The 20,777-nt window shown below is 40.9% G+C and overlaps 1 protein-coding gene across 2 annotated transcripts in view; it reads right to left on the minus strand.

Moving 5' to 3' along the window:
- The window catches only part of pcbp4 (poly(rC) binding protein 4), a 153,985-nt gene that overhangs the window by 64,044 nt on the left and 69,164 nt on the right, over positions 1–20,777 (minus strand). The window contains exons 3-5 of one of the 2 annotated variants that reach the window (XM_085776766.1): positions 8,189–8,519; positions 7,036–7,059; positions 3,067–3,099 (exon numbers count right to left, since the gene is read on the minus strand). In XM_085776766.1, coding sequence (XP_085632892.1) covers positions 3,067–3,099; positions 7,036–7,059; positions 8,189–8,320 — 189 coding nt within the window. In that variant the 5' untranslated portion in view covers positions 8,321–8,519. Of the gene's footprint in view, positions 1–3,066; positions 3,100–7,035; positions 7,060–8,188; positions 8,520–20,777 lie in introns of those variants that run through there. The other variant, XM_085776767.1, reaches the window with a different exon arrangement.

The raw sequence follows: 20,777 nt of genomic DNA on the forward strand, positions 1-20,777 counted from the left end.
TTTCTTTTTTCTCTCTTGTTTCAATCTTTCTTTCTTTCAACAATTTCTTCAGCTCATTCAGCATTGCTTCCAGCATTCACACCATTTCCATTCTTGGAAATGTTTTTTCTAGTTATTTTTCATCTTCCGGACGCTTTTTCGATTCGCATCTAGTCCTGCAACTCTTCGAGTTGCAGGACATATTATATATCAAAACGTGCGTCCTGATCGGGATCGCTGTGCTATTACTTTTCTCAACAGTTTACGAATTTACTAACTAAACTTTACTAACTAAAATTTAGTTATTTTTCATCTTCCGGACGCTTTTTCGATTCGCATCTAGTCCTGCAACTCTTCGAGTTGCAGGACATATTATATATCAAAACGTGCGTCCTGATCGGGATCGCTGTGCTATTACTTTTCTCAACAGTTTACGAATTTTTCGCGACGTAGTCGCGAAAAACTGCGCAAAAATTTTGCATGTAAGTCAATGGGACGGGCGAAAAAAAAAGACCGAAAAAAGACCAATCATTGGAGTTTAACAAAAGTCTACTGCTCAGGCATACTTTCACCTAGAGACTCCATTTAAACTTTAAACAGTAGACACAAGTCTTGTGTATTGTCGTATTACTCCACGTTTTGATAGGTCATATAGTTTTTGATCAATCCCTGATCATGACCATGATCATTTTTGGAGAAATTATGAGTTTATAATGGGTGTGTATTGCATGGAATGTTCGTGTCAGAGTGCGTGACATCATCGGTTAGAGTGGGAGAGAGTGAAGAAACATTCTGTATTTTTTTTCTGGATAAATTGCCACCACGGCCTCACAGTTTACACTCTACAGACATAATTTTTTCAGAATTTGTAAGACAAACTTGTTATCTCTCATGTCATGTGCTCAAAATATCAGAGAGACTTACAGAACTTACAGAATCAGCCTCTGAGTGCGGCCACGTCTGTCCCTGCTCCTCATTGAGTCCAATACAAAATATTTTCTGAGAGGAGCAGAACGGCCTGATGTTTTAAAAAACTGCCAGCGTCGCCAAAATATTTACTGTAGAAACACCAAATCGTATCCGAAATTTTCAGTAAGTCCTTAGAGCAACGTTGATCTGTGTTTTGTTCTGATAGGAGTTACCGTTTTGTCATGCTAAGCCTAATTGTGAGGCCGGTTTAGAGGCAGAAAATGGCTGTTTTTCTCCACGTTTCTGTCTGTCTCAGCCTGCGGGGGCCCCTATCGCCGTGGTAACCTCTTTGATCCTCAGGCCAGAGCTCGTTAACTTCATAAACAATCCACCTGGCGCTCGTTTAAATGTTTATAAACACAGACACAGCTAAATCAGACTTACACAGGATGCAGCTACTAACTAACTACAACACACACACAGACTCTAGAGCCAGCTTCATGTGATTACAGTCACACACACACACACACACACACACACACACACACACACACACACACACACACACAGATAACCTAATGTGGTTACAGCTCCTCCATATCAGTGTTTATAGAAAGATGATCATGTGTCTGTCTGATCAGCTCTGTCTTGACCTTAAGATCGTGGGTTTGATTCCCATGTTGACAGAGATGGCACAACCCGCAGTAGCTCCCGTGGCCCATTCAAAATTTCCCGAGAGGAAATTTTCTAGTTATCCATTAGAAGAACGTTGGATGAACAAACAGCATTTTAACAAATTATATCCAACAACATATTTTTCCATATTGAAATTGTCTCTGTGTTTGGCTCAGGAGCTCAGTGGTGAGCAGAGCATATGAGCGGGGCAGAGCAGGACAAGGGAGCGGAAGGATTTTGTGTCGAGCGAGGAGCGGCTATTTTCTTATATCTCGCTCCAATTTCGCTCCGGTTGCTCATGCCCCACCCAGAATGCACATTTGCACCTGCGCGCACACACGCACACTATTTTCTTTCAAAACTATGGAGTTTACTGTGTACTAAGAAACTAAGAAGTCAGTTTACTATTCCTGTAAATGTAACAGATGGGGATAATGTGGAACAAGAAAAGGAATGCAGCGACGTTATTGCAGTTGGTAAAGAGCCGTTTTATAAGAGCTCATGTTTTATTTGTGTGGTAACTAACACCTACTTCTTGAAGGAAATGGCCCAGTGTTTGAAAGTGAGGAAATGAGCGAGGGTGTGATCTGCTGCACTCATTCATTATTCTTTACAGAACTCTGTCTGTCATTTTTCTAGTGTAAGGCTGAGTGCACCTCTGAAAATTGGAGCTGCTATCTTCATATTTAAACTATCTCTCTAGTGTGGTCAAGTGGAACAGATATAAACTCTGTTGCCTTCTAACATGGTCAGATGACAAGTTGCACAAACTGGTTCTTACACAAACATCTCGTCTCTCCGTTATAACAGATAACACTTGCGTACTTCATTAATTTGAGAGGTCGTCATAGTTTTCTAAATTAACTACTTTACACAGCAGTAAAGGAGAATTTACGTTGGCCACACAGGTGGTATCTCCTACTTCCTGTAACTTGAGTTATTTGTGTCTCGGTTTCCTTGAAGAGATGAGAGAGGGGCAGAGAGCACAGCCACTCCACACCCACAGCTTCAAGTGGTAAAACCACTTTGCAAGCTGCTGACAGCAAAGACAGCTAAATATGTAAACGTCAGCAAGGCTAACGTCCCAGCAGGCGGCCAGAAATACAAAGTACACCTTCACATATTAAACTGCCATTCTAAAAATAGGTAGACGTGATGGGACCCTTGTTCTTTTTGCTTGTTTTCCATTCCAAATGAAAGCTCCCGATGAAGGCAGCCTTTTATATACAGTGTAATTACAGCAGAAAAAAGCTGAATATATATAATCACGTTGGATACAGCTGATTTTCATGCTGCCATTGTGTACACAGATTAAACGGTGCCCGTGCGTCCTGTTTCTAACAGTGTTAGTATGGATTTGTGCTGCTGTCTGAAGACACCGTCATTAGCAGGATGCATGTGAGCTGCATTTGAAGGGTTATCATGGATTAATAGGAAAAGCAGAGGGGATGATGGAAGAAGATGAAAGAATGTGCAGGATGGGGGTAGGGGAGTGAGACTTACCTCTTCTCGTATTCTCTTCACTGTTTCTCCTTTCTGTGGAAAAAGAAGAAATGAACTCAAGGTTTTTTTTCATCCTATGTAGACTGTTAAGAGTTACAATAATGTTGTATGAAAGATTCTTAAATAAAAAAATAAAAAAACTGTGCAATGCAGAAGAAAAAATGGAAATCACAATCCAAGATAAATTGAACTTGTCTGAAAATTAGCCTGTATCTGCAACCAGGTTGTCATAGCTACAACAGCCTCTCAAAGGTCTCGTTCAGACTTGGTGTCAAAAGGCATCTTTAGAGATCCAATCACAGGAAGTCACCTCTCAGTAAAAGTTCTCCACATTTGTCTCCAGTGACCCACTTGTGATCAGATCTCACCTCCTGCTTCATAAGCAAATGAACAGGTGGGAGTTGTTGTTTTATGCCAATCAACAGAGGAGTCTGTTGTCAATGTGCATGTTAATGAGACACCGTAGCAGAGGAGAACAGTAGAGTCAACGACCCTTCAGAGGACATTAGTACAGTAGACAGTCTTTCAGAGGACACTAGCAGGGGGATGGTCTTTCAGAAGATACCAGTAAAGTGGGCAGCCTCTCAGAAGATGTCAGAGTGGGCACTCCATCAACGTGACCAGGTGAACATTTGCGTTCACTCTGCTGAATGAATGTGGGCACTGAGTGGGATGTGAGTGATCAGATCTCAAATGGGTCCTGAATGCATCTTGAGTATGTTCACACCTGAACTTAGAGCAGACCATATCACCGCTGCCTCCTCTGCGGTTAAAGCATTTTTAAGCTCAAGTTATACTTTTGCATCACTTTGCAAAACTCATGGTGAAGCAGCCTTTTGTCATTACGGCCCACGACTGTGGAACAGCCTTCCTGAAGACCTGAGAGCAGCTGCAAATGTGGACATTTTTAAGAGCAGAGTTAAAACACACCTTTTTAGCTTGGCTTTTGATTAGATTTTACTTATAGGTTTTACTATTTTATTAGTTTTCCTATCATTTTATTGCATTTATCGATTTTTACTGTTTATTAAATTTTTATTTATTTATTATTATTTTATTTTATTTTGTTCTGTATTCATTTTTTACTTTTAATCTTTTTAGTCTTAGCATATTTACGGTATAATTTTAGTTATTTTTTATAATTTCATTTAATTATTTTGTTTTATCCAGTCCCTAGTGTTTCCTCACGGCAAATTGTAGAGTAAGATAGCGCTTCAGTTGCCTTCTTTTAAAGCTTTATAAAGTGTGTGTGTGTGTTGTGGGTGTGTGTGTGTGTGCGCACGCGTGTATCTGCGTTACTTTGGGTTTTTATTTTTGCTTTGTTTTGTCTGCTTTTATCGTGTAAAGCACTTTGTGCTACATATCTTTTGTATGAAAAGTGCTCTATAAATAAAGTCTGATTGATTGATTGATCATGTAACACAAAATATTGAAACAGACCCTTTGTTAGTTTTTTATCCAATTGTTAATTGTCCTTGTCTGTCCCTGACACTACGGAAATTTTAAAATCATACCTGACTTAATTATAGCCCTAAACAGGAAGTTCTTATACTTGGAGCACCTTAAAGATGACGATGAGCAGTCTAAGGTGATAAACATCCAGACCTCAGTCTTTCCCTAAAGACTGAGGCTTGGATGCTTTCCTCCGGTATCACAGGAGTAATGTCATCAGTAATCCTCAGCTGAGATCAGTTATTTGTGCCTGCAGGTTTGATTAGGTTAAAGGTTCCCTGGAGAGCCATGTTTTTTATGAGCTGCAACTGCTGTGTTTCACGCCCTGCTGCTGAAGATCACCTTCATTTAAGAAACCAGCATTAGCTTTTGATTGATGCCTGGACAGGAGCCTCTGCCTGTAGAGTCAAAGTCACCTGCACACCTACCTAACCTGACCCACCTCCTCTGTTAGTCCAACTATGTATGATGTCACTGCTGCTTTTGTTTGTTTGTGGAGTGTCATGTTGTCTAGTTTGAATTCTGAGTTCAGCTTTGTGAAGTTGTTTTTCCTTCATTTCGACAGAAGGCGGCTGACATTTTATACTTTCGATAATATCAATAATTTCAATATGACTGAATAGTGCATTACTTCCTAGCAGAGACAAACATTTTCATGAAAAATATATGTTTTATATTATCTGCACTGATGCATTTAATTGCTGTGCTTGTATATTGTACTTCAGCAGACAGATAACTTACTTACTTGAAAACTGAAAATTAAATACAACAATATAATTATACATTATAAAAATATCAAAATTATTTAAAATTAAAAAATCTACTTAAAAATAGAATAAATATAATATTCTGGGTTGGATGGTGATGAGATATAAGTTGTTTTTTGGGGGAGGGGTTCTGTGTCAACTTTCTTTAATTGAAGAAGTCCTGACATAAAAAGGTTAGGTCACATAAATATTTATGACTTTTCACGAGGGAGAGACCTACCATTACTGTAAGAGACAAAAGAAAACTGTATAACTGCAGGAGTGAATGGAAAAAAAATCCAGGTAAAGAGAATGTGGTGTTCTGAGCCAGCGGGATGCCCTGGAGCTCGTTCACTGGTGCAGTTTTTCAGGTATATGTGAGAGTCTAACACAATGTGACATATGGATTTGTTAAAGGAAAATGTGCTCAGGAAAAGAAATGTTCCTGTGATCAATAAACATTAAAAAAAATAATAATAAAAAATCAGCTGTCACATGTTTTGTTTGTTTGCCCTTTTTTTTAACTGAGCTGTGTGACATCATCACATTCTGACACATGTGTCTATCACACGAGCGTGTTTAAGCCAGATAGCTCGGCTTTAGCGAACATCAGTTCTGCTCTGCCGCCTGGCTGCCTCGTTTAATGCCACGAGAAACCCCGGAGAGCAGCTCCTGTGGTGCAACTACACACTGACACGACCCAACTAGAACACTGATGTAATTTTCATGCCATCTTTATGTCAGAGGCTGCAAGTTAATAGACCACACACTGAAAGTGATGAGGAGGGCAGGAGGGGAGTTGGGGGGTCTAAATATATGCGAACGGAAACCAGCCCCAATCATGTGTTAGTGAATTTGCTGCGAGGGTAACGGCCATTATCACACTTCACTTAGCTGTGATATATTTGTGGGAAAAAAAAATCCAACAGGGTTTTTATTTAACATGTCTTCGGTTAAATTGACTCGCATCCCTGGAGAGCGGCTCCTTTCAGCACATTCAGATTGGACTGACATGGCCTGACTGGAAATTTTACACACTATTAATGCATATTTCATGGCAACTTTATATCGCTGTGGTGGGATTATACCAAACGTTATCATATAGCAGCATGCCAATTTTAGAAAACCACAGTCAGATTTTCAAACGCAGTTTATAGATGGGGAGGATTTTCACGTCACTGTCACTGTGAAATGGTTGTGTGTATAAAAATAAACGTTTTTAGTAACACTTTATAATACGTTATTAAGCATTAGTTCAGCATCATTAAATACTTTCTGATATTCTTACGACATTGATACGAATTAGTATGCAATTCAAATACACAGAAAAAAAATATTGAACTTTAATGTTTGTTTATTCATACCTCATACAAACTAGTTATTTAGGAGACACCCAATGGTGAGCTCATCATTGATAAAATATGAAACTATAATCATCAAACATATCACAATTTAGTTTTTCGATTGAGAGTTAAACACTTACAACTCTGTTTATAAATTACATTCTGCTGTATGATGAATTATGTATAAATTTATGCTTAATTAACGCTTAATGTGTTACAATGATTTCTAATGCTGCTCAGAAATTCAAATTAATGGCAGTTACCCAAATCCTCTCTGATTTATTTTATTCGGTTGTAAAATCAACAGTGTGTGGTCATTTTAACTGCCTGATATTTAGACTTTCGTCTTCTACATGCACTAAAACAATGCTTTTGTTTTGTTTTGTACAGAAGCAGAACAGATGGAAAAGCTACAAAGAGTAACTCACCTTGCCAATAATGCTTCCCACTTCCTGAGGAAAGAAACACAAATGGAAAATGTTACTATGGTAACAGATGAACACATAAAATGAGACAAACAGAATCTCTTATCACATCTTTATTGTTACAAAACAGCGTGTTGTCATGAGGGCATGTATTACACCCTCTAATCAGATTTTTGCACAGAAATTTTTACAAATTTGATTTTAATTTTGTAAGGTGCTGAAAATAAATCCTCTCTTTTGCCTTTTTACTAGGTCATTTTGTTTGACTTTGCTTTTCACATGTATGTAGGATAAGGTCAGACACTAATCAGTGATTTATCAGCATCAGCATATCCCATTAGAAGACCAAGACCAACAAAGTGTTATAGACTTTCCCTACCAACACAATGATACAGCTTCAATAAATAAAGGCTCACTGATATCCTACTGTTGTGTGTGGGTTGATAGTAAAAGAAGGAACATGTCACAGAGTTTCTAAAATCTGGCGTGTGTGGTTTTTAAACATTTTAAATCTAGTTTCCCGAATTCAGAATCTGAGCCTTTAAACCAGCCGTAGGACGTCCTATGACTTTGTGATGTCACAACAAAGTAGGAACCAAGCCCCTCCCACCTGGACCCACCATCCAACCTTTGCAGGATTTGGTTTTTCTGTTTTACCTGAAATCATCTCTATTTCTATTCAGTCGCTTATAAAACAGTCAACAACACGAGGTCAGCCAATCAGAAGAGAAGAGGCTCAGAGCCTCACCTCTGATAGGCAAGCACTGACTTGTTGAGAGGGAGAAAGATGTAAAAAATACACTGAGATGGTTTTTATATCTTCTCATGGATCAACACTTATAGACTATATATATATATGTATATATATAATATATAAAACACAGGAGAAGAGAATAATCGAAAGCTTAAATAGTTTGTGGAAAACAGTGGAGCCCTATGACTCAGAGGAATCAGATGTATCAGGCTTTGTACACACACAGTAGTAGCCTATTTGTTACTAGGAGTAATTCAGTGTTGTTTTGGACTTTCAAGGGGATTTGTTGGAAATAAAATGAAAAATCTAGACTATGATCTCATGACAGATCCTTTAAGTATTGTGAATAGTCTGTCATTTCATTCCTACTATACTTCCCTCCCTCCCTCCCTCCCTCCTCACCTTTCCATGCATAAGGAGGCGGAGTGTGAGCGTGACTCCCATGGCCCCGTCTCCAAACTCCCGTTCACAGCTCATGGTAGTGGTGGTGTGGTGGGTGGAGGTGTGGGTGGAATCTGCCGCTGGGAGACGCATGAAGGTCTGAGGCCCCGAGGCGTATGGAGCTTTCCAGAACACCACAGAGAACCCTTCGGAGAACCCGGTGAGGAACCGTGGCAGCTGTCAGAGAGGGGTGAGGGGAGGCCGGGTTCAGGGGGGGTTGGACAGCGGGAAGGTACTAGCGGAGCTGGCGTCAGGGGCAGGTCTTATTGTTGTTCCTCGTTCTCGTTCAGTGCTGTGGGGAATAGAAAGAAGAAAAAATATGAGAGGAAGTATTTATGACATGTATGTTATGTAATCCACACCATCTCTACAACTGTGCCACCCGACAGTGTCGTACATCATGTAACGCAACAAATAGCCTTTCAATGTCTGAGAGCTTGTGTGTCATGTTGTGACGTGGTGAATATGACTCAGCAGACGAAGATGAAGAAATTAGAGGAAAAATGGGACAAAGCGCAGCAGGACAAAGGAGCCCAAAGCCAGCATGGAGGCAGCGCTAATCAAACTCCACTGGATCCACAAGCATTAACACTCAGCCTACTGTTGATCCACAATGTCAATCAGTGTTTTCCATAATATAGATTAGATTTAGTAACTCCATCTAATGTGTTTCTGGCTAGTGGTTCAGACAATTAATGCTCAGTGGATCAAAAACTACTTGTATTTTCTAGGTTTTTGGTGCAATAACAAACTACCTTAACATCAAGATCAGAAAAATACTGACAGATCAATAAATTAAATGCAGTCTTAAGATGTATCACAATCTGTGATCTGAATCTCTACAGACATACAACTGCTCAGACCTGTCATTTCAGCTCAAGGCTAAAAGGCCCAACAGATAAGTCTCTACGCCTTGTTTGTGCTTTTATTTTATTGTCAAAGTCACAAACAAAGGCTGCTGTATCACAACCAGTCACATTTTTTTTGTTAAGTTAATTTGTTGACTGAGATCATATTTGAAAGTTCAGTTGCTGCCATGGCTCGCCCCGCTCCCCGTTTCTCTCCTCCCACTGAAAGAGTCACAACTCCACCGTAGCTATGGTGGAGCTATGGTGATGCCATACAAACCAATATAATAATATAAACCACAAGGCTTAGAGGAATTATGGGTAACTCGTTTTACAGATACAGTATGTGCATTATTACACACACTTCATCTCGATGGGGATTTCAGTGAATGCTGCTCCTCATTTCTTAGTTCATGCACAGGCCCACACTCAAGTTAATGTTTGTACCAGACTTATATTGATGAGGTCTGAGGTCAGGCACAGAGTGAGACTGTAGTGAAGCTTCCTATAGGTGAATGGCCATTGATTGATGTGCTCTCATTTGCATTTGTGTGTGTAAGTGCAGCCGAAGCTCAGAGCCGAGTGCATTTATGTGTGCGTGATGTCGCTGTTAGATTATTTCGGTTGTAAACTATCAGTGTGTTTGGCTCCGTAGCCACGAGGCCTACAAGCCTTTTCATTGATTCAACATCTTGAGCAGTGTTCAGAAAGCACCGCAGGAGTAAAACGACTCCGGTGCAATAAGAGGTGTGGAAATTAACATAATTTCTCAAGTGTCAGAAGCTAGTCAACAAGTCAGTGTGGTAATTTAAAAAATTAATTGGGAACTCTGTTTAAAAAAGCTTAGAGGCCTGAATTAAATAAGCTTTTGGCAATGGAAATGCCACTCAAGCGTGATGATGCTTAAGAATTTCCTTTTACCCCGAACCCCCTCCTCTGAAAACTGAGAGGAAAAACAGCAAAAGGAAAGCGGACTTCAGCCGCCGCCGCCGCTGCTGCATACTAAAGAGATGTTTCCTCTCTCCTGTGAGTGTGTCTTTGTTGAGGTGTGTACACATCTGTACATGCATGTGTGTCAAACACACATCATCTTACACTCTGATCATTGTTTGTGTAAGCTTGTGCTATTTTCCTTTAGCAATGTGTGTGTTTTTATGTTTCTATGCGTGTGCAGTCTGGAGAGAATTCTTTCAGGCATCTGTCTCTATGCCAACCGGGAGCCTAACTGGCATAAGGTGATATACAGATGAATAAACAGAGGTGTATGTGAATGGGCGTTTTCTTCATATTAGAACATCTGAGTATATGAGCATGTGTGTGTGTTGTTGTGTTTGCACACGCTGAAATGAGTATTTCTGCGCAGCTATGGCGCGTTATGTCTGCATCTCCATTTGCAGTGTGAGCGTCTGCATCTCCCCGGCTCATAAAAAATACACACTACCAAAGTAGGTCACAAACGCGATGCGGGCTGTCTGGCACACTAGACGAGCAGCTCCTCACGACAACATAAAACAAAAAAAAACACACACACAAACACACACCAACGGATGTACACACACCTCAGAGAGACCACCTGAGAAACAACAGAAAGCTGATGAGAGTTGGAGAGGGAGGATAAAAGTAGAGGGATAGAGAGAGTGACAGAAAGACGAATCCTAAAGGAGAAGAAGGAAGAGTCTTCGTATGCCCGCCTGGTCTGAGACGGTGAAGGTGAAGGAGGTGTCAAAACAAACGTTTCATCATTTTCACATGAATTCATTTCTTCAGAGCATCGGTCAAGTGTGTGTGTGTGTGTGTGTGTGTGTGTGTGTGTGGACTTCACAAACCATGTCACTGTATGGAAAACTGTCTGCACTCTTGTGTGTTGTCCACTTGTGTGCACTCGAGTGTGTGCATGAGCTTGGCCGCATGAGTTCATGTATTTGAAAGGAAATATTATGCATTTTTCTGTGTGTGAGACTGTGTGTTCGCGTGGTGGAAAGAGGGAGAGAGAGAGAGAAAGAGAGTTACAAATACAGGACATATGAATTATTTAACCTCTTTCAAATGCTTCAGCATGGCATTAAAAACCTGGCTTACCCATCCCCCTTAAATTCATATATGATCGAACGCACACACACACACACACACACACACACACACACACACACACACACACACACACACACACACACACACACACACACACCAACAGTCAACATCCCTGGGGACCTGTCCTTGTAGAAATGGACTCGGGGGAATATGCCATGAATCAGCCAAGCATGAGGTCAGCCTCTATGTGCTTGCATTACTAACATTGTAGGGAAAATATGTTCATTCGGTCACATTATGGCGACTTTCAGAAAAGCTCATCCTCAGATGGTGAATCATTCAATTTTTACAGTTGTCCTTTGAGTGGGAAGGTGATTAGTCTCTGAGGACAAAGGTCAGACTACACATCCATACAGGGTTTGCATTCCACGCAACCTTGTCATATACTAAACATCACAGAGCACAAAAAGCAACATAAACTGTACCTATTCTCAGCTGCTCTGAGATACTGTGGAAAGGGCTAAAATAGAAAAATATATATTATACAAGAACATATTGAAACTAATACATTAAAGATTCAGTTCAGTAAAATGAAATGCAGGAATCTCATAAATCATCCAAGAAGGAAAAAGCACTATATCAAAAAATAGGCTACTACCTAGAGAAGTAGAAAAAAAGGCAAAAGTTCCAGAAAGCAGAGGATTGGAGTCAAATTGTGTAAAATACATTCAAAATTCACATTTTGCTTTAAAAAATGCAGTGACTTTAAAGTTTAAACCATATCATAGTTGGGTCAGACTGACAGCCCGTGGTTCAGGTCAGAGAAAAATTTTGGTCTGATTTCATACAGAAATACAGATGCAACCTGTTTATTTACATGTATCAGAAACCAACATCTTTCACTAATCCAAGACAGAGAGCAAAGAGCTTCTGTTGACTCAACCTTGATCACTTTAACCAACAGAAGAAAAAAAATTGTTTAGCTTTCAACAGCCTCAGCTCAGATGAGATGAGATGACATGACTGTGTTTGACTAGCTGGCGTTACAATATTAATCACTGTTGTAAATGACTGTTCATTTATCTTGGCTCAGCTGACACGATGCTCATTATCTACAACAGTGATCACCGACCTTTTTCAGCCAACAATCCCTGACCTCAGCCTGAGTGAACGTAAAGATCTGCTGTGATACTGTATGAAGAGACAAGGACCCAGACTGTGAGTCCTTTTTTAACTTACGGCCTCTTTCTTTGGACTCACTGTATTTGAATCACAAATGTTCAAATCCAGTTTTAAATGAATGCAATCGCGGACTGTAACCACAATTTGAAAGCCACAGCTTCTTGTTTTAACAATTGCACTCCTATTCAGTGCCATTGTTAACTGTTCTGCTGCTTAGTCACTGAAACTTGTGATCACATTTTCCATTTTCCAGCATTGTCAGGAAGTACAACTGTGATGCTGCAAACAACAACTAAACTCTCAGAGCAGGTATAAGAAATATGTTTTCTCATATTTTCAAGGGGCCTCCTACATTATGGTTGGGTTAAAACTGCCAGGCATAATATGTTCATTTATTCGTATAGTTTTGATTTTTCTATTGTTACTTCTTCCACTGCCTGTGGAGTCAGTGAATAAAACCACAGACAGCGCTACTCTGCAGGGCCGTTGTATAGGGGAGAAAGGTGATGCAGGGGCCCAGCGCCCAGTAGGGCCCACAAAAAACCCCAGTAGTCTAATCTTTGTATGACTGAATTATTCTGCATAGGACCCTAATACTCATGGTAATGCTGCATTAGCATCAAAACAAAGTAGGTTAAATAAAAAATTATAATACATACGTAGTCTAAGAAAAAAAGTGGAAAAGTCAGGGGCCCAGTTTAGTATTCTTTCAGGAGCCCCAGAATTCCTAGCAACGGCCCAGCTACTCTGCTAATGCAACCAACATTGTGGTGAAAGGTGGAGTAGAAGATTGAATGACAGAAATAAAGCTCTGCCCCTTTTATATTCTCTCACAGCAGTTACAAACAGATTTTGTTGTCAAGTACTGTAGCAAAAAGTCTTTACAGTGCATATATTCTTGAAGATGGATTGTTTTTTTCTATATTATGCTCTAGTCTTAAGACTTACCAGCAGATCACCGGTAACCGTTGATCTAGTTTGGTGTACAGTAGGGTGTTTCATATTTAGTTCAGCAGATCAGCAGAAACACACCTGAACAACGACGTAGGAAGAAACCCTCTGATGTGATCATGAGAGTGTCTCCTGAAATACTGCCCCCTACAGGGTGTCAATGTGTACCAAACAACAGCAGCATGGTTTGGTTAGGTTTCAGGAAAGAGTGTGGACTGGGTTAAGTAGTTCCTCATCCTTAAAATGATCTTTGTTGTCATGGTTACACAACAATAGCAAAGTGGTCAACTTTGAAGCGTTGGTTTCAGTCAAACACCGCTCTACTGTGTCATTCATTATTTGAGTTTTGCTGACCCATCCTCCTCCTAGCAAGGATTTTGTCACTCTTCGTGCGTCGTCACCCCTAACGACCTTTCCCTCTGTTCCTGTCTTTATTACTATGGCCACTAGATGTCATAAAACAACAAAGTGTAACTATGGGTCATGTCATCCTGCTGCATAGATGACCTGTTTATCTGTAAATTGTTGTTTTTTTATAGAAAGAAACATTAACAACATTTATGCTGATAAACGATAAACCATGATATCTGGCACAATAAAGTATTCTGATTCTGATTCTGATCCATTTTAAAAATAGATATAATCTCAGACTGTGATTACCGATATTAACGCCCCTAAAGGAACATCAGGTGCCCTCCGTCCCTCATGACTGTCACCACCATATTGATTCAGCGCACATCTTCTAGCAGTGGATAGTTGTGGACAAAATCCAGGACTTGTCTTCTAAATTACCCCCTGATAAGTCTGCACGCTGTCCTCCCTCTCAGTGATGACCTGCTTCCCCCAGGACTCATCAGCCAACTCATGTCACTGCCTTGAAAACAAGTGAGGGAAATTGTTCTGAAGAGAGAAAGAAGAAGTCTGCGTGTACATGAATACAAAACTGAGAAGAAGGAGAAAGAAAGAGATGGAGAGAGGGAAGAAGAACAAGAAAAAGAAGAGAATGGGAGAAAAACAAAGGGAGGCACAAGATTCTATTTCAAGGCCATACGGTAAATCATTGTATTGGATTTGATTACCTGGTGGGCAGGGTCTGATTGATTCTGGCTGGCAACAACTCATTTCTCTAAAGCCTGATTGGATTAAAACACTGAGCCAACAACTCACTCTTGGAAGCTGATTGGATTAAAAACTACGGCCGGGTGATTTAAATCATGTCACCGGTTAATGGTCAGCAGCCATGTCAAGGTCGACACGCTTGTAAGATCTGAAAAAAAAAGACAGAAAGATTCAAGACCAAGAGACGTCATATAGCTCAGTTGGTAGAGCAGGCGCCCCATGAACAGAGGCTATCGTCCTCGCTGCAGTGGCCCATGGGTTCAATTCCACCCCTGCGGCAGCCCTTTGCTGCGTGTTGTTCCCCCCTCTCTTACTCCCCCTTTCCTGTCTCTCTCTAATATAAAGATTCAAGACCAAACCACCATGAGAGAGAGCTGCGTATGGGCATTTTATTCTTTATTCTGATAGAGAGCCAAAGTGATAATGTCAGTTCATATAGTCCCTTGGGCCGTTGCTACTTTCTTCTTTAGCTTTAATTGTTCTTTCAGAATTGTTCCGGAGGTTTACTTTCCACATCCTAGTTATTCTAATGAAGTTAAACAACACATCATTTGTTTTCACATAAAAACTAAAGCTCCCATAAAAACGGCTACTCAAATAATGAAGCTACTTTAATCACGGTAACTTGGTTTCACCAACATCCATAAAACTCACCAAAGTCATTCTTCAGCTGTGACCTCTGCTGTCTAATAACTTGTGTCCTGCTGTTATTACAGACATGTCCGCCCTGTGGGCTTATGGGACATAGTGTTTACTTAAGACCACTAAAAAGCTAGATATATTTTTTGCATTCCCAGTATTACTTTAGTTTTCCATATCCTGCTTAAGTGGGTGTTACATGCATGCATTAGTCAAGTGGTGTGTGTGCATCTAAGTGTGTGTGTGTTTCTGTGTCCATGTGGCTTTTTATGCACCAAAGTGTGTGTGAGTGCAGCTGGTATGACGCATGGGTGTGTGTATGTTGTGACAAATGGCATCAGACGATGATGTCATAGTAGGCTATGGGATGGTGGAATGGGAGAGGGAGAGAAAGAGAGAGAGAGAGGAGAGAGAGGAGTGATGTCATTATTGGTGTGTGTGTGCGCCATGTCTCAGTGAAACCAGCCTCTATTTAAAGGCAGGGGGAAGAGCGGTGAGAAACAGAGAGCAAGAGATAGAGAGAGAGAGAGAGAAGAGAATGTAGGGAAGAAGGGAGAAAAGAAAAGATAAAAAGTGGTTTTAAATTTTATGTTTCTATTTAGACTCTTTAAACTCTGACAAAGGGGATGAGCGAGAGTGGGCGAGAGAAAGGGAGCACACAACAGGAAGGAGTGAGCGAAATGCAGAAACAGAGAGAGAGGGAGGGAGAGGGAGGTCATTTTCTGCCATAAGTCTCTTCCATCCAACCGCCGCTCCTGATAATCACTGTAATTACGTGGACGGACTAATGCTAGGATGCTATGGCTAACGCTGCCAAGGGAAGTGAGGCCAGGATGCTGAAGCTGCAGCGGTTTTTTGCAAGGAAAAGCCAAAGTGTTGACGACGGCAACACAAAGCTTAAAATAGAAAGTATCTGTAGAAAGCAGCCACAGGGAAGATAAAGTTCCCCCTTCAGCTAATGCCTTCAGTGTTTGAGATTCAGCTCCAGGTTAAACTGCTGCTGGCGTCAGCGGCTTGATTCACTCGCTAAGCGTCAACGGTATAGTGTCGAGCAGAGGCCGTCGTCACTGAACATCTGAGGGCTAAAAGTGGCACAATTTAGAAAAGACCCCCTAAACATAGAGGCCGTGTCCCGTGTCAGTCTCTTTGACGGCTGTCGCACCATTAATTCTACCAGTGGTTATTTTGTACTCAATAAATTACCAGAAGAGATGGATTTTACTATGACAACATCTGCCAGGGGCAAAATATCACCAGGCAGGTTGTAAACAAGCAAACAGTTTTTAATTGTAGTAAAACTGACCTTTTACCTTTTGATGTGAAACAGCATCACTAATCTGTATGTAAATTCGAGTGAAACTGGGTCATACAAAGTGAGTGAATTTATGAATAAAACACATTTTGTGAGCTTACACTGACGTCTAACCACCAGAATTGGACGCCATGTTCACAAGTAGGGGATGCTCTTGCATATGATGTAGGGTGGTTTTATATGTGTCCCGTCTGGGCAGCCATACACACCTGCACGTTTTTCTGTTCACTATAAATTTACATTCCAAAGGCACCTCCCCTGTCCCTACTCCCACCCACCCATTAGAAAACAATGTACAGAGGGCGACAAACGTTTAGCATTGACAACAATGTTGCTGTCCAATCAGGTTCCTTGTGTGTAGAACGAACATCCTGCAAACCAATCCCTCAGGAGGCTGAGCTATTTGCATTGTGTACTTAACATTTACATGCAGTCAGTCAACGTGTGTGTTTGTGTGTTTCATGCTTTAAATTGTATATATTTCATCCTGGTAGATCCCAGGGTTTGTGTTTATTTTGTGTGACAGGTAAAATGACAGTAGTGACCTTGTCATATTTAGTCACTGCTGACCACACACACACACACACACACAAACAAATTGCACATGCACAAGCACAAGCACAGAGTAATGTGTGAGCACAGTCGTACATACACACACACACACGTTGGCATGCATACACAGGCAAATACACAAACTCAGACACAAATAGAGCGGAAAACATGTGCTGCCTGCATACACAGACAGGCCTGCCAAAACCACTTACACACAGCTAGGCTTACAGGACAGACAGGCACACACGCACAGACACACACATACACACACACACACACAGAGACTCGGAAAAGGCTGACTCCGTCTGGCTCATACACACCGTCACAAATGTCGCTTGGACATGAGCATATAAAAAAGGACGCCGGACCGAGAGACACGCACAAACACACACACATCCATTAAATGAACAGCATCCAAGTGGAGAGAAAACAACAGAAACATTGGTGAATTAGTAACGGATGGTGATGAGAATGAATTGTGTCTGAAGCTCAGTGATGCTCCATTTCTTCACAGCAGGCACACACGTACACACACTCACACACACACAATACAAAACACGGTGCGACTCTTCTGTCAGTCAAATGAAGATAAACTAAGAAAAAGAAATGAGGAAGAAACAGGGAAACATTCACATGATGGAGTGTTTGCACAGGCAGGAGGAAAATGAGCTTATTTGTTTCCGAGCCGCATGAAAACACAATTCTATTTTCTTTAAAAACATCCTTTAATCAGATGTTTCAGTAACTTGGATGACCCTCAGAACGGCCACGAGAGCTGATCCAAAATCCTTTGCGCCACTTGACTCCGTTCCCTTTCAGTGCCTTAAGATGGGAGAGACAGGGTTTTCCTCCTGGCCAGCAGTGCCAGATTAGAAAGCCTTGCAACAGCGAGCAGACTGCAAAACCATGAGGCTGCATACATTTGCCCTCCCCTGTAATTGTGAGCTGAATAGAGTGCTGTGGCATTCATGTGAGTGCGTGAAATATTGGCATAATTTCTCTGTTAATGTTCACAGGGGAAGAAAGGAAGGATGGAGAGAGGGAGGGAGGGAGGGAAGGCAGAGTGGAGACGACGCTGTTGACACGTACTGTTTAGGTACTTTCAGTGTCAGTGCAGAAAACAGTCACTGAGGAGTCAAATGGTTTTAAAATTCAGCTGAGCAGCAGCGGTGACAGTTTGAGGAAAATAGCCTGAATCCCATTTTTGAGTTGCTTTTAAAAAGGTCTTCAGCAACTCCATGACAATGAATCGGAGGCGAGTGGTGGCAGCCACTGAAGGAGTCGTGCAATGTGCTCGAAGAATCAGACGCCGGTCCCCTGATAGACAGAAAGACGGACAGACGGACAGACAGACAGACAGACAGCAATACGGAAACACGGGCCAGTGGGAAGATGTGTACAAAAAGACACAATAAAGACGATAGGGGAGCAGAGCTACGGCCTTATCCTAATAATCTATTGATTTTTCTTCTTTACTTCCTAAGTATATCGGACTATATTCTTTCTTGAAGTAGCAAGCTCTGTTATTGATCATTCTGCTGTGGGTCTCTGTTGGTTCATTAAGTTGTTTTTAATGTTTAAGAGGTTTTTTAAAAAAAAAAGATCCCTGTTTGAGGAGAAGTGGTTAAGAAAATAGATTAAAAAAATGTATTTGCATAAAGCAGTGAAGCAGTGATGTGTTTTTTCTTCTCACTCATTTCCTTCACTCTTCACCAGACGTCTCCGTAGCACCACAACACTTATGCTGCTAACAATGCTCAAAATGTAATACATCTTATAAAACTGCAGCTTCTGGTTGTTGTTCTTGTTTCCTGCAGTGACCCAGTTTCCCCACAGTTGTTGATGTGTGTCTATAAGCACTAACAAATCCATTGATACTGTACATTCGGGGGTTGTCGACCTGTCTGGTAGATCTTTATAAGTTTTCCAGTATGGAGAACAACAGAAAAACTAGTAGCTGAGTGTACCAAAAATAACGATGCAAAAGGGGCAGGGCTTTATATCTTTCATTAAAGCTGCAGGTCAATGTGGGTTGCAAACGGGAGAATTGCGCCACCCGTTATTACTTGACGACCAAATCAATCAAACCAATTAGCAAATATGGCCTTGCAGGTTTGGCCCAACCAAAATGGACTAGGCCCCATGAAATGTACAATTTACACTCAGAACTGGAACAGGAAATTCTTTTTACCTTGTTGCCGAGTTGAAACTTGCCGAGCTTCAGTTCATAAGCAGAACAGTCGGTCCCGATTATCATATATCTTTTTAAGTCCAACATGAACAAAGACGTTTCCTTACAAAACTGCAAAAATAGACTTCATGCCTTATGAAATTCTATATTTAGTTAGATTCGAAAGCGTGATGTTTTATAAAACTGTGTTCTAGTTACAGTAAATTTATGTTTGAATCAATTTAAAGCTGGACGTTAACACTTAAAGATAGTCAAAACAAAGAGACCTCAAGTGTGAAATACAGCGTTTCACTTATCGTTACATCAGGTAGATATTTACTTTCATTCAGGTCCAGTTCAGAGATCTTGTTCAGTGACTACTGCCTGTACATGTTAAATGCAAATATTACACAGACAACTGGGACTTTGTAAGACACAGAGAAGCTATAATGAAGAGAAAACACTGGAATGAGGAACAACTGCAGAGCCAGTGGAAGAATGCCCCAGGCTGTGGTGTTGAGCCTTGGAGCAAATCCACATGCAGACCAAAAACCACAACCAGTCCTGCATAATTGGACTCAAACAGCTGAAGATAGCATTTACTGTACATCTTTTATAAATCAGTCACTTTTCTTCTATAACTTATGTGAAATTATGTAGGTCCAGAGCCACAAAGGCAGTATAAAAAGGGGAAATCCTTGAAAAAGATGATAAAAAGATGCAGCTGTGACATTTCTGCTGTCTCTCAGGCCTCTGAATGAGAAAAGGCAGAGAGTCAGACAGAGTCAGAGCTCACACTTTATTCAAATGCCATTCTCTGCCAGCCAGGGAACATTTGAATACCATAACAGGATATGCATATCACCTGCTGTGGACTAAAGCACAAACAGCCCCGCCATGGCTTAGACCTTTGAATCACATCTGGTATTGACTCGCTCATAATACAATTGTGGTCTGAGCAGGAGACTTTTTTTTAATGCTTTCTTTTTATTCTCATCTGTTGTGAACTGTGTTGCGCAGCAGAGCACAGGTGTCAGGAGTTTTCTCCATATTTTTTTTACAGGTGTCTCAGTTGCTATGTTTCTAATCAACCACATTTACTCTGCTAAGCCACTGAAATTATGGCTGCGAAAAAGAGAGCAACATTTAATTTCCCTAGCTACATCTCCAAATATCTGCATCGTTTCTGATCTTTAATTCTATAAATCTAGATATTTATTCATGTTAATCTTTATTTTTTGCAGTGAAACAGGGTCGCTGTAGATGCTGCACAATTCATTCCATCTCCTCTATTTCCCGAGTGACGGGGGTGGTGGGGATTTTTCTTTCTGTTGTTTTGGAAACATTTTTTGAGTCTATATTCTTTCATGATTTTCATGCTTTGAAAAGATCTCCCACCAGTAATTATACCTGACACCAGAATTTAATTTAGGAAAATGGAGCAAATCTGCAGGGTCTCAATTAGAGGGAAAGAGACATCCATCTTGATTACAGACCGTATTTAGGTTTTGTCTAAATGTTCTCTTTCTAAATGAGTCATTGTCAGTTCTCCCGGGTTGTGTACACAGCAGCCTCTGTTGGTCTGGCCCACAAACACTCATGGTTATACAAGCGGCAGGGGCAGAGGGGCTATAGGGATGACTGTATATGTGCTGTGTGTGTGTATATATGTGTGGGGGTTGGGGTGGGGGGCAATGGGTGGGGGAGAAAGAGAAAAGTGACGCATGCAAATTGCAGAGGCAAACA

This window comes from Trachurus japonicus, chromosome 5 (assembly GCF_045865225.1).
Source record: "Trachurus japonicus isolate A0001 chromosome 5, Traja_1.0".
NCBI classification, from domain to species: domain Eukaryota; kingdom Metazoa; phylum Chordata; class Actinopteri; order Carangiformes; family Carangidae; genus Trachurus; species Trachurus japonicus.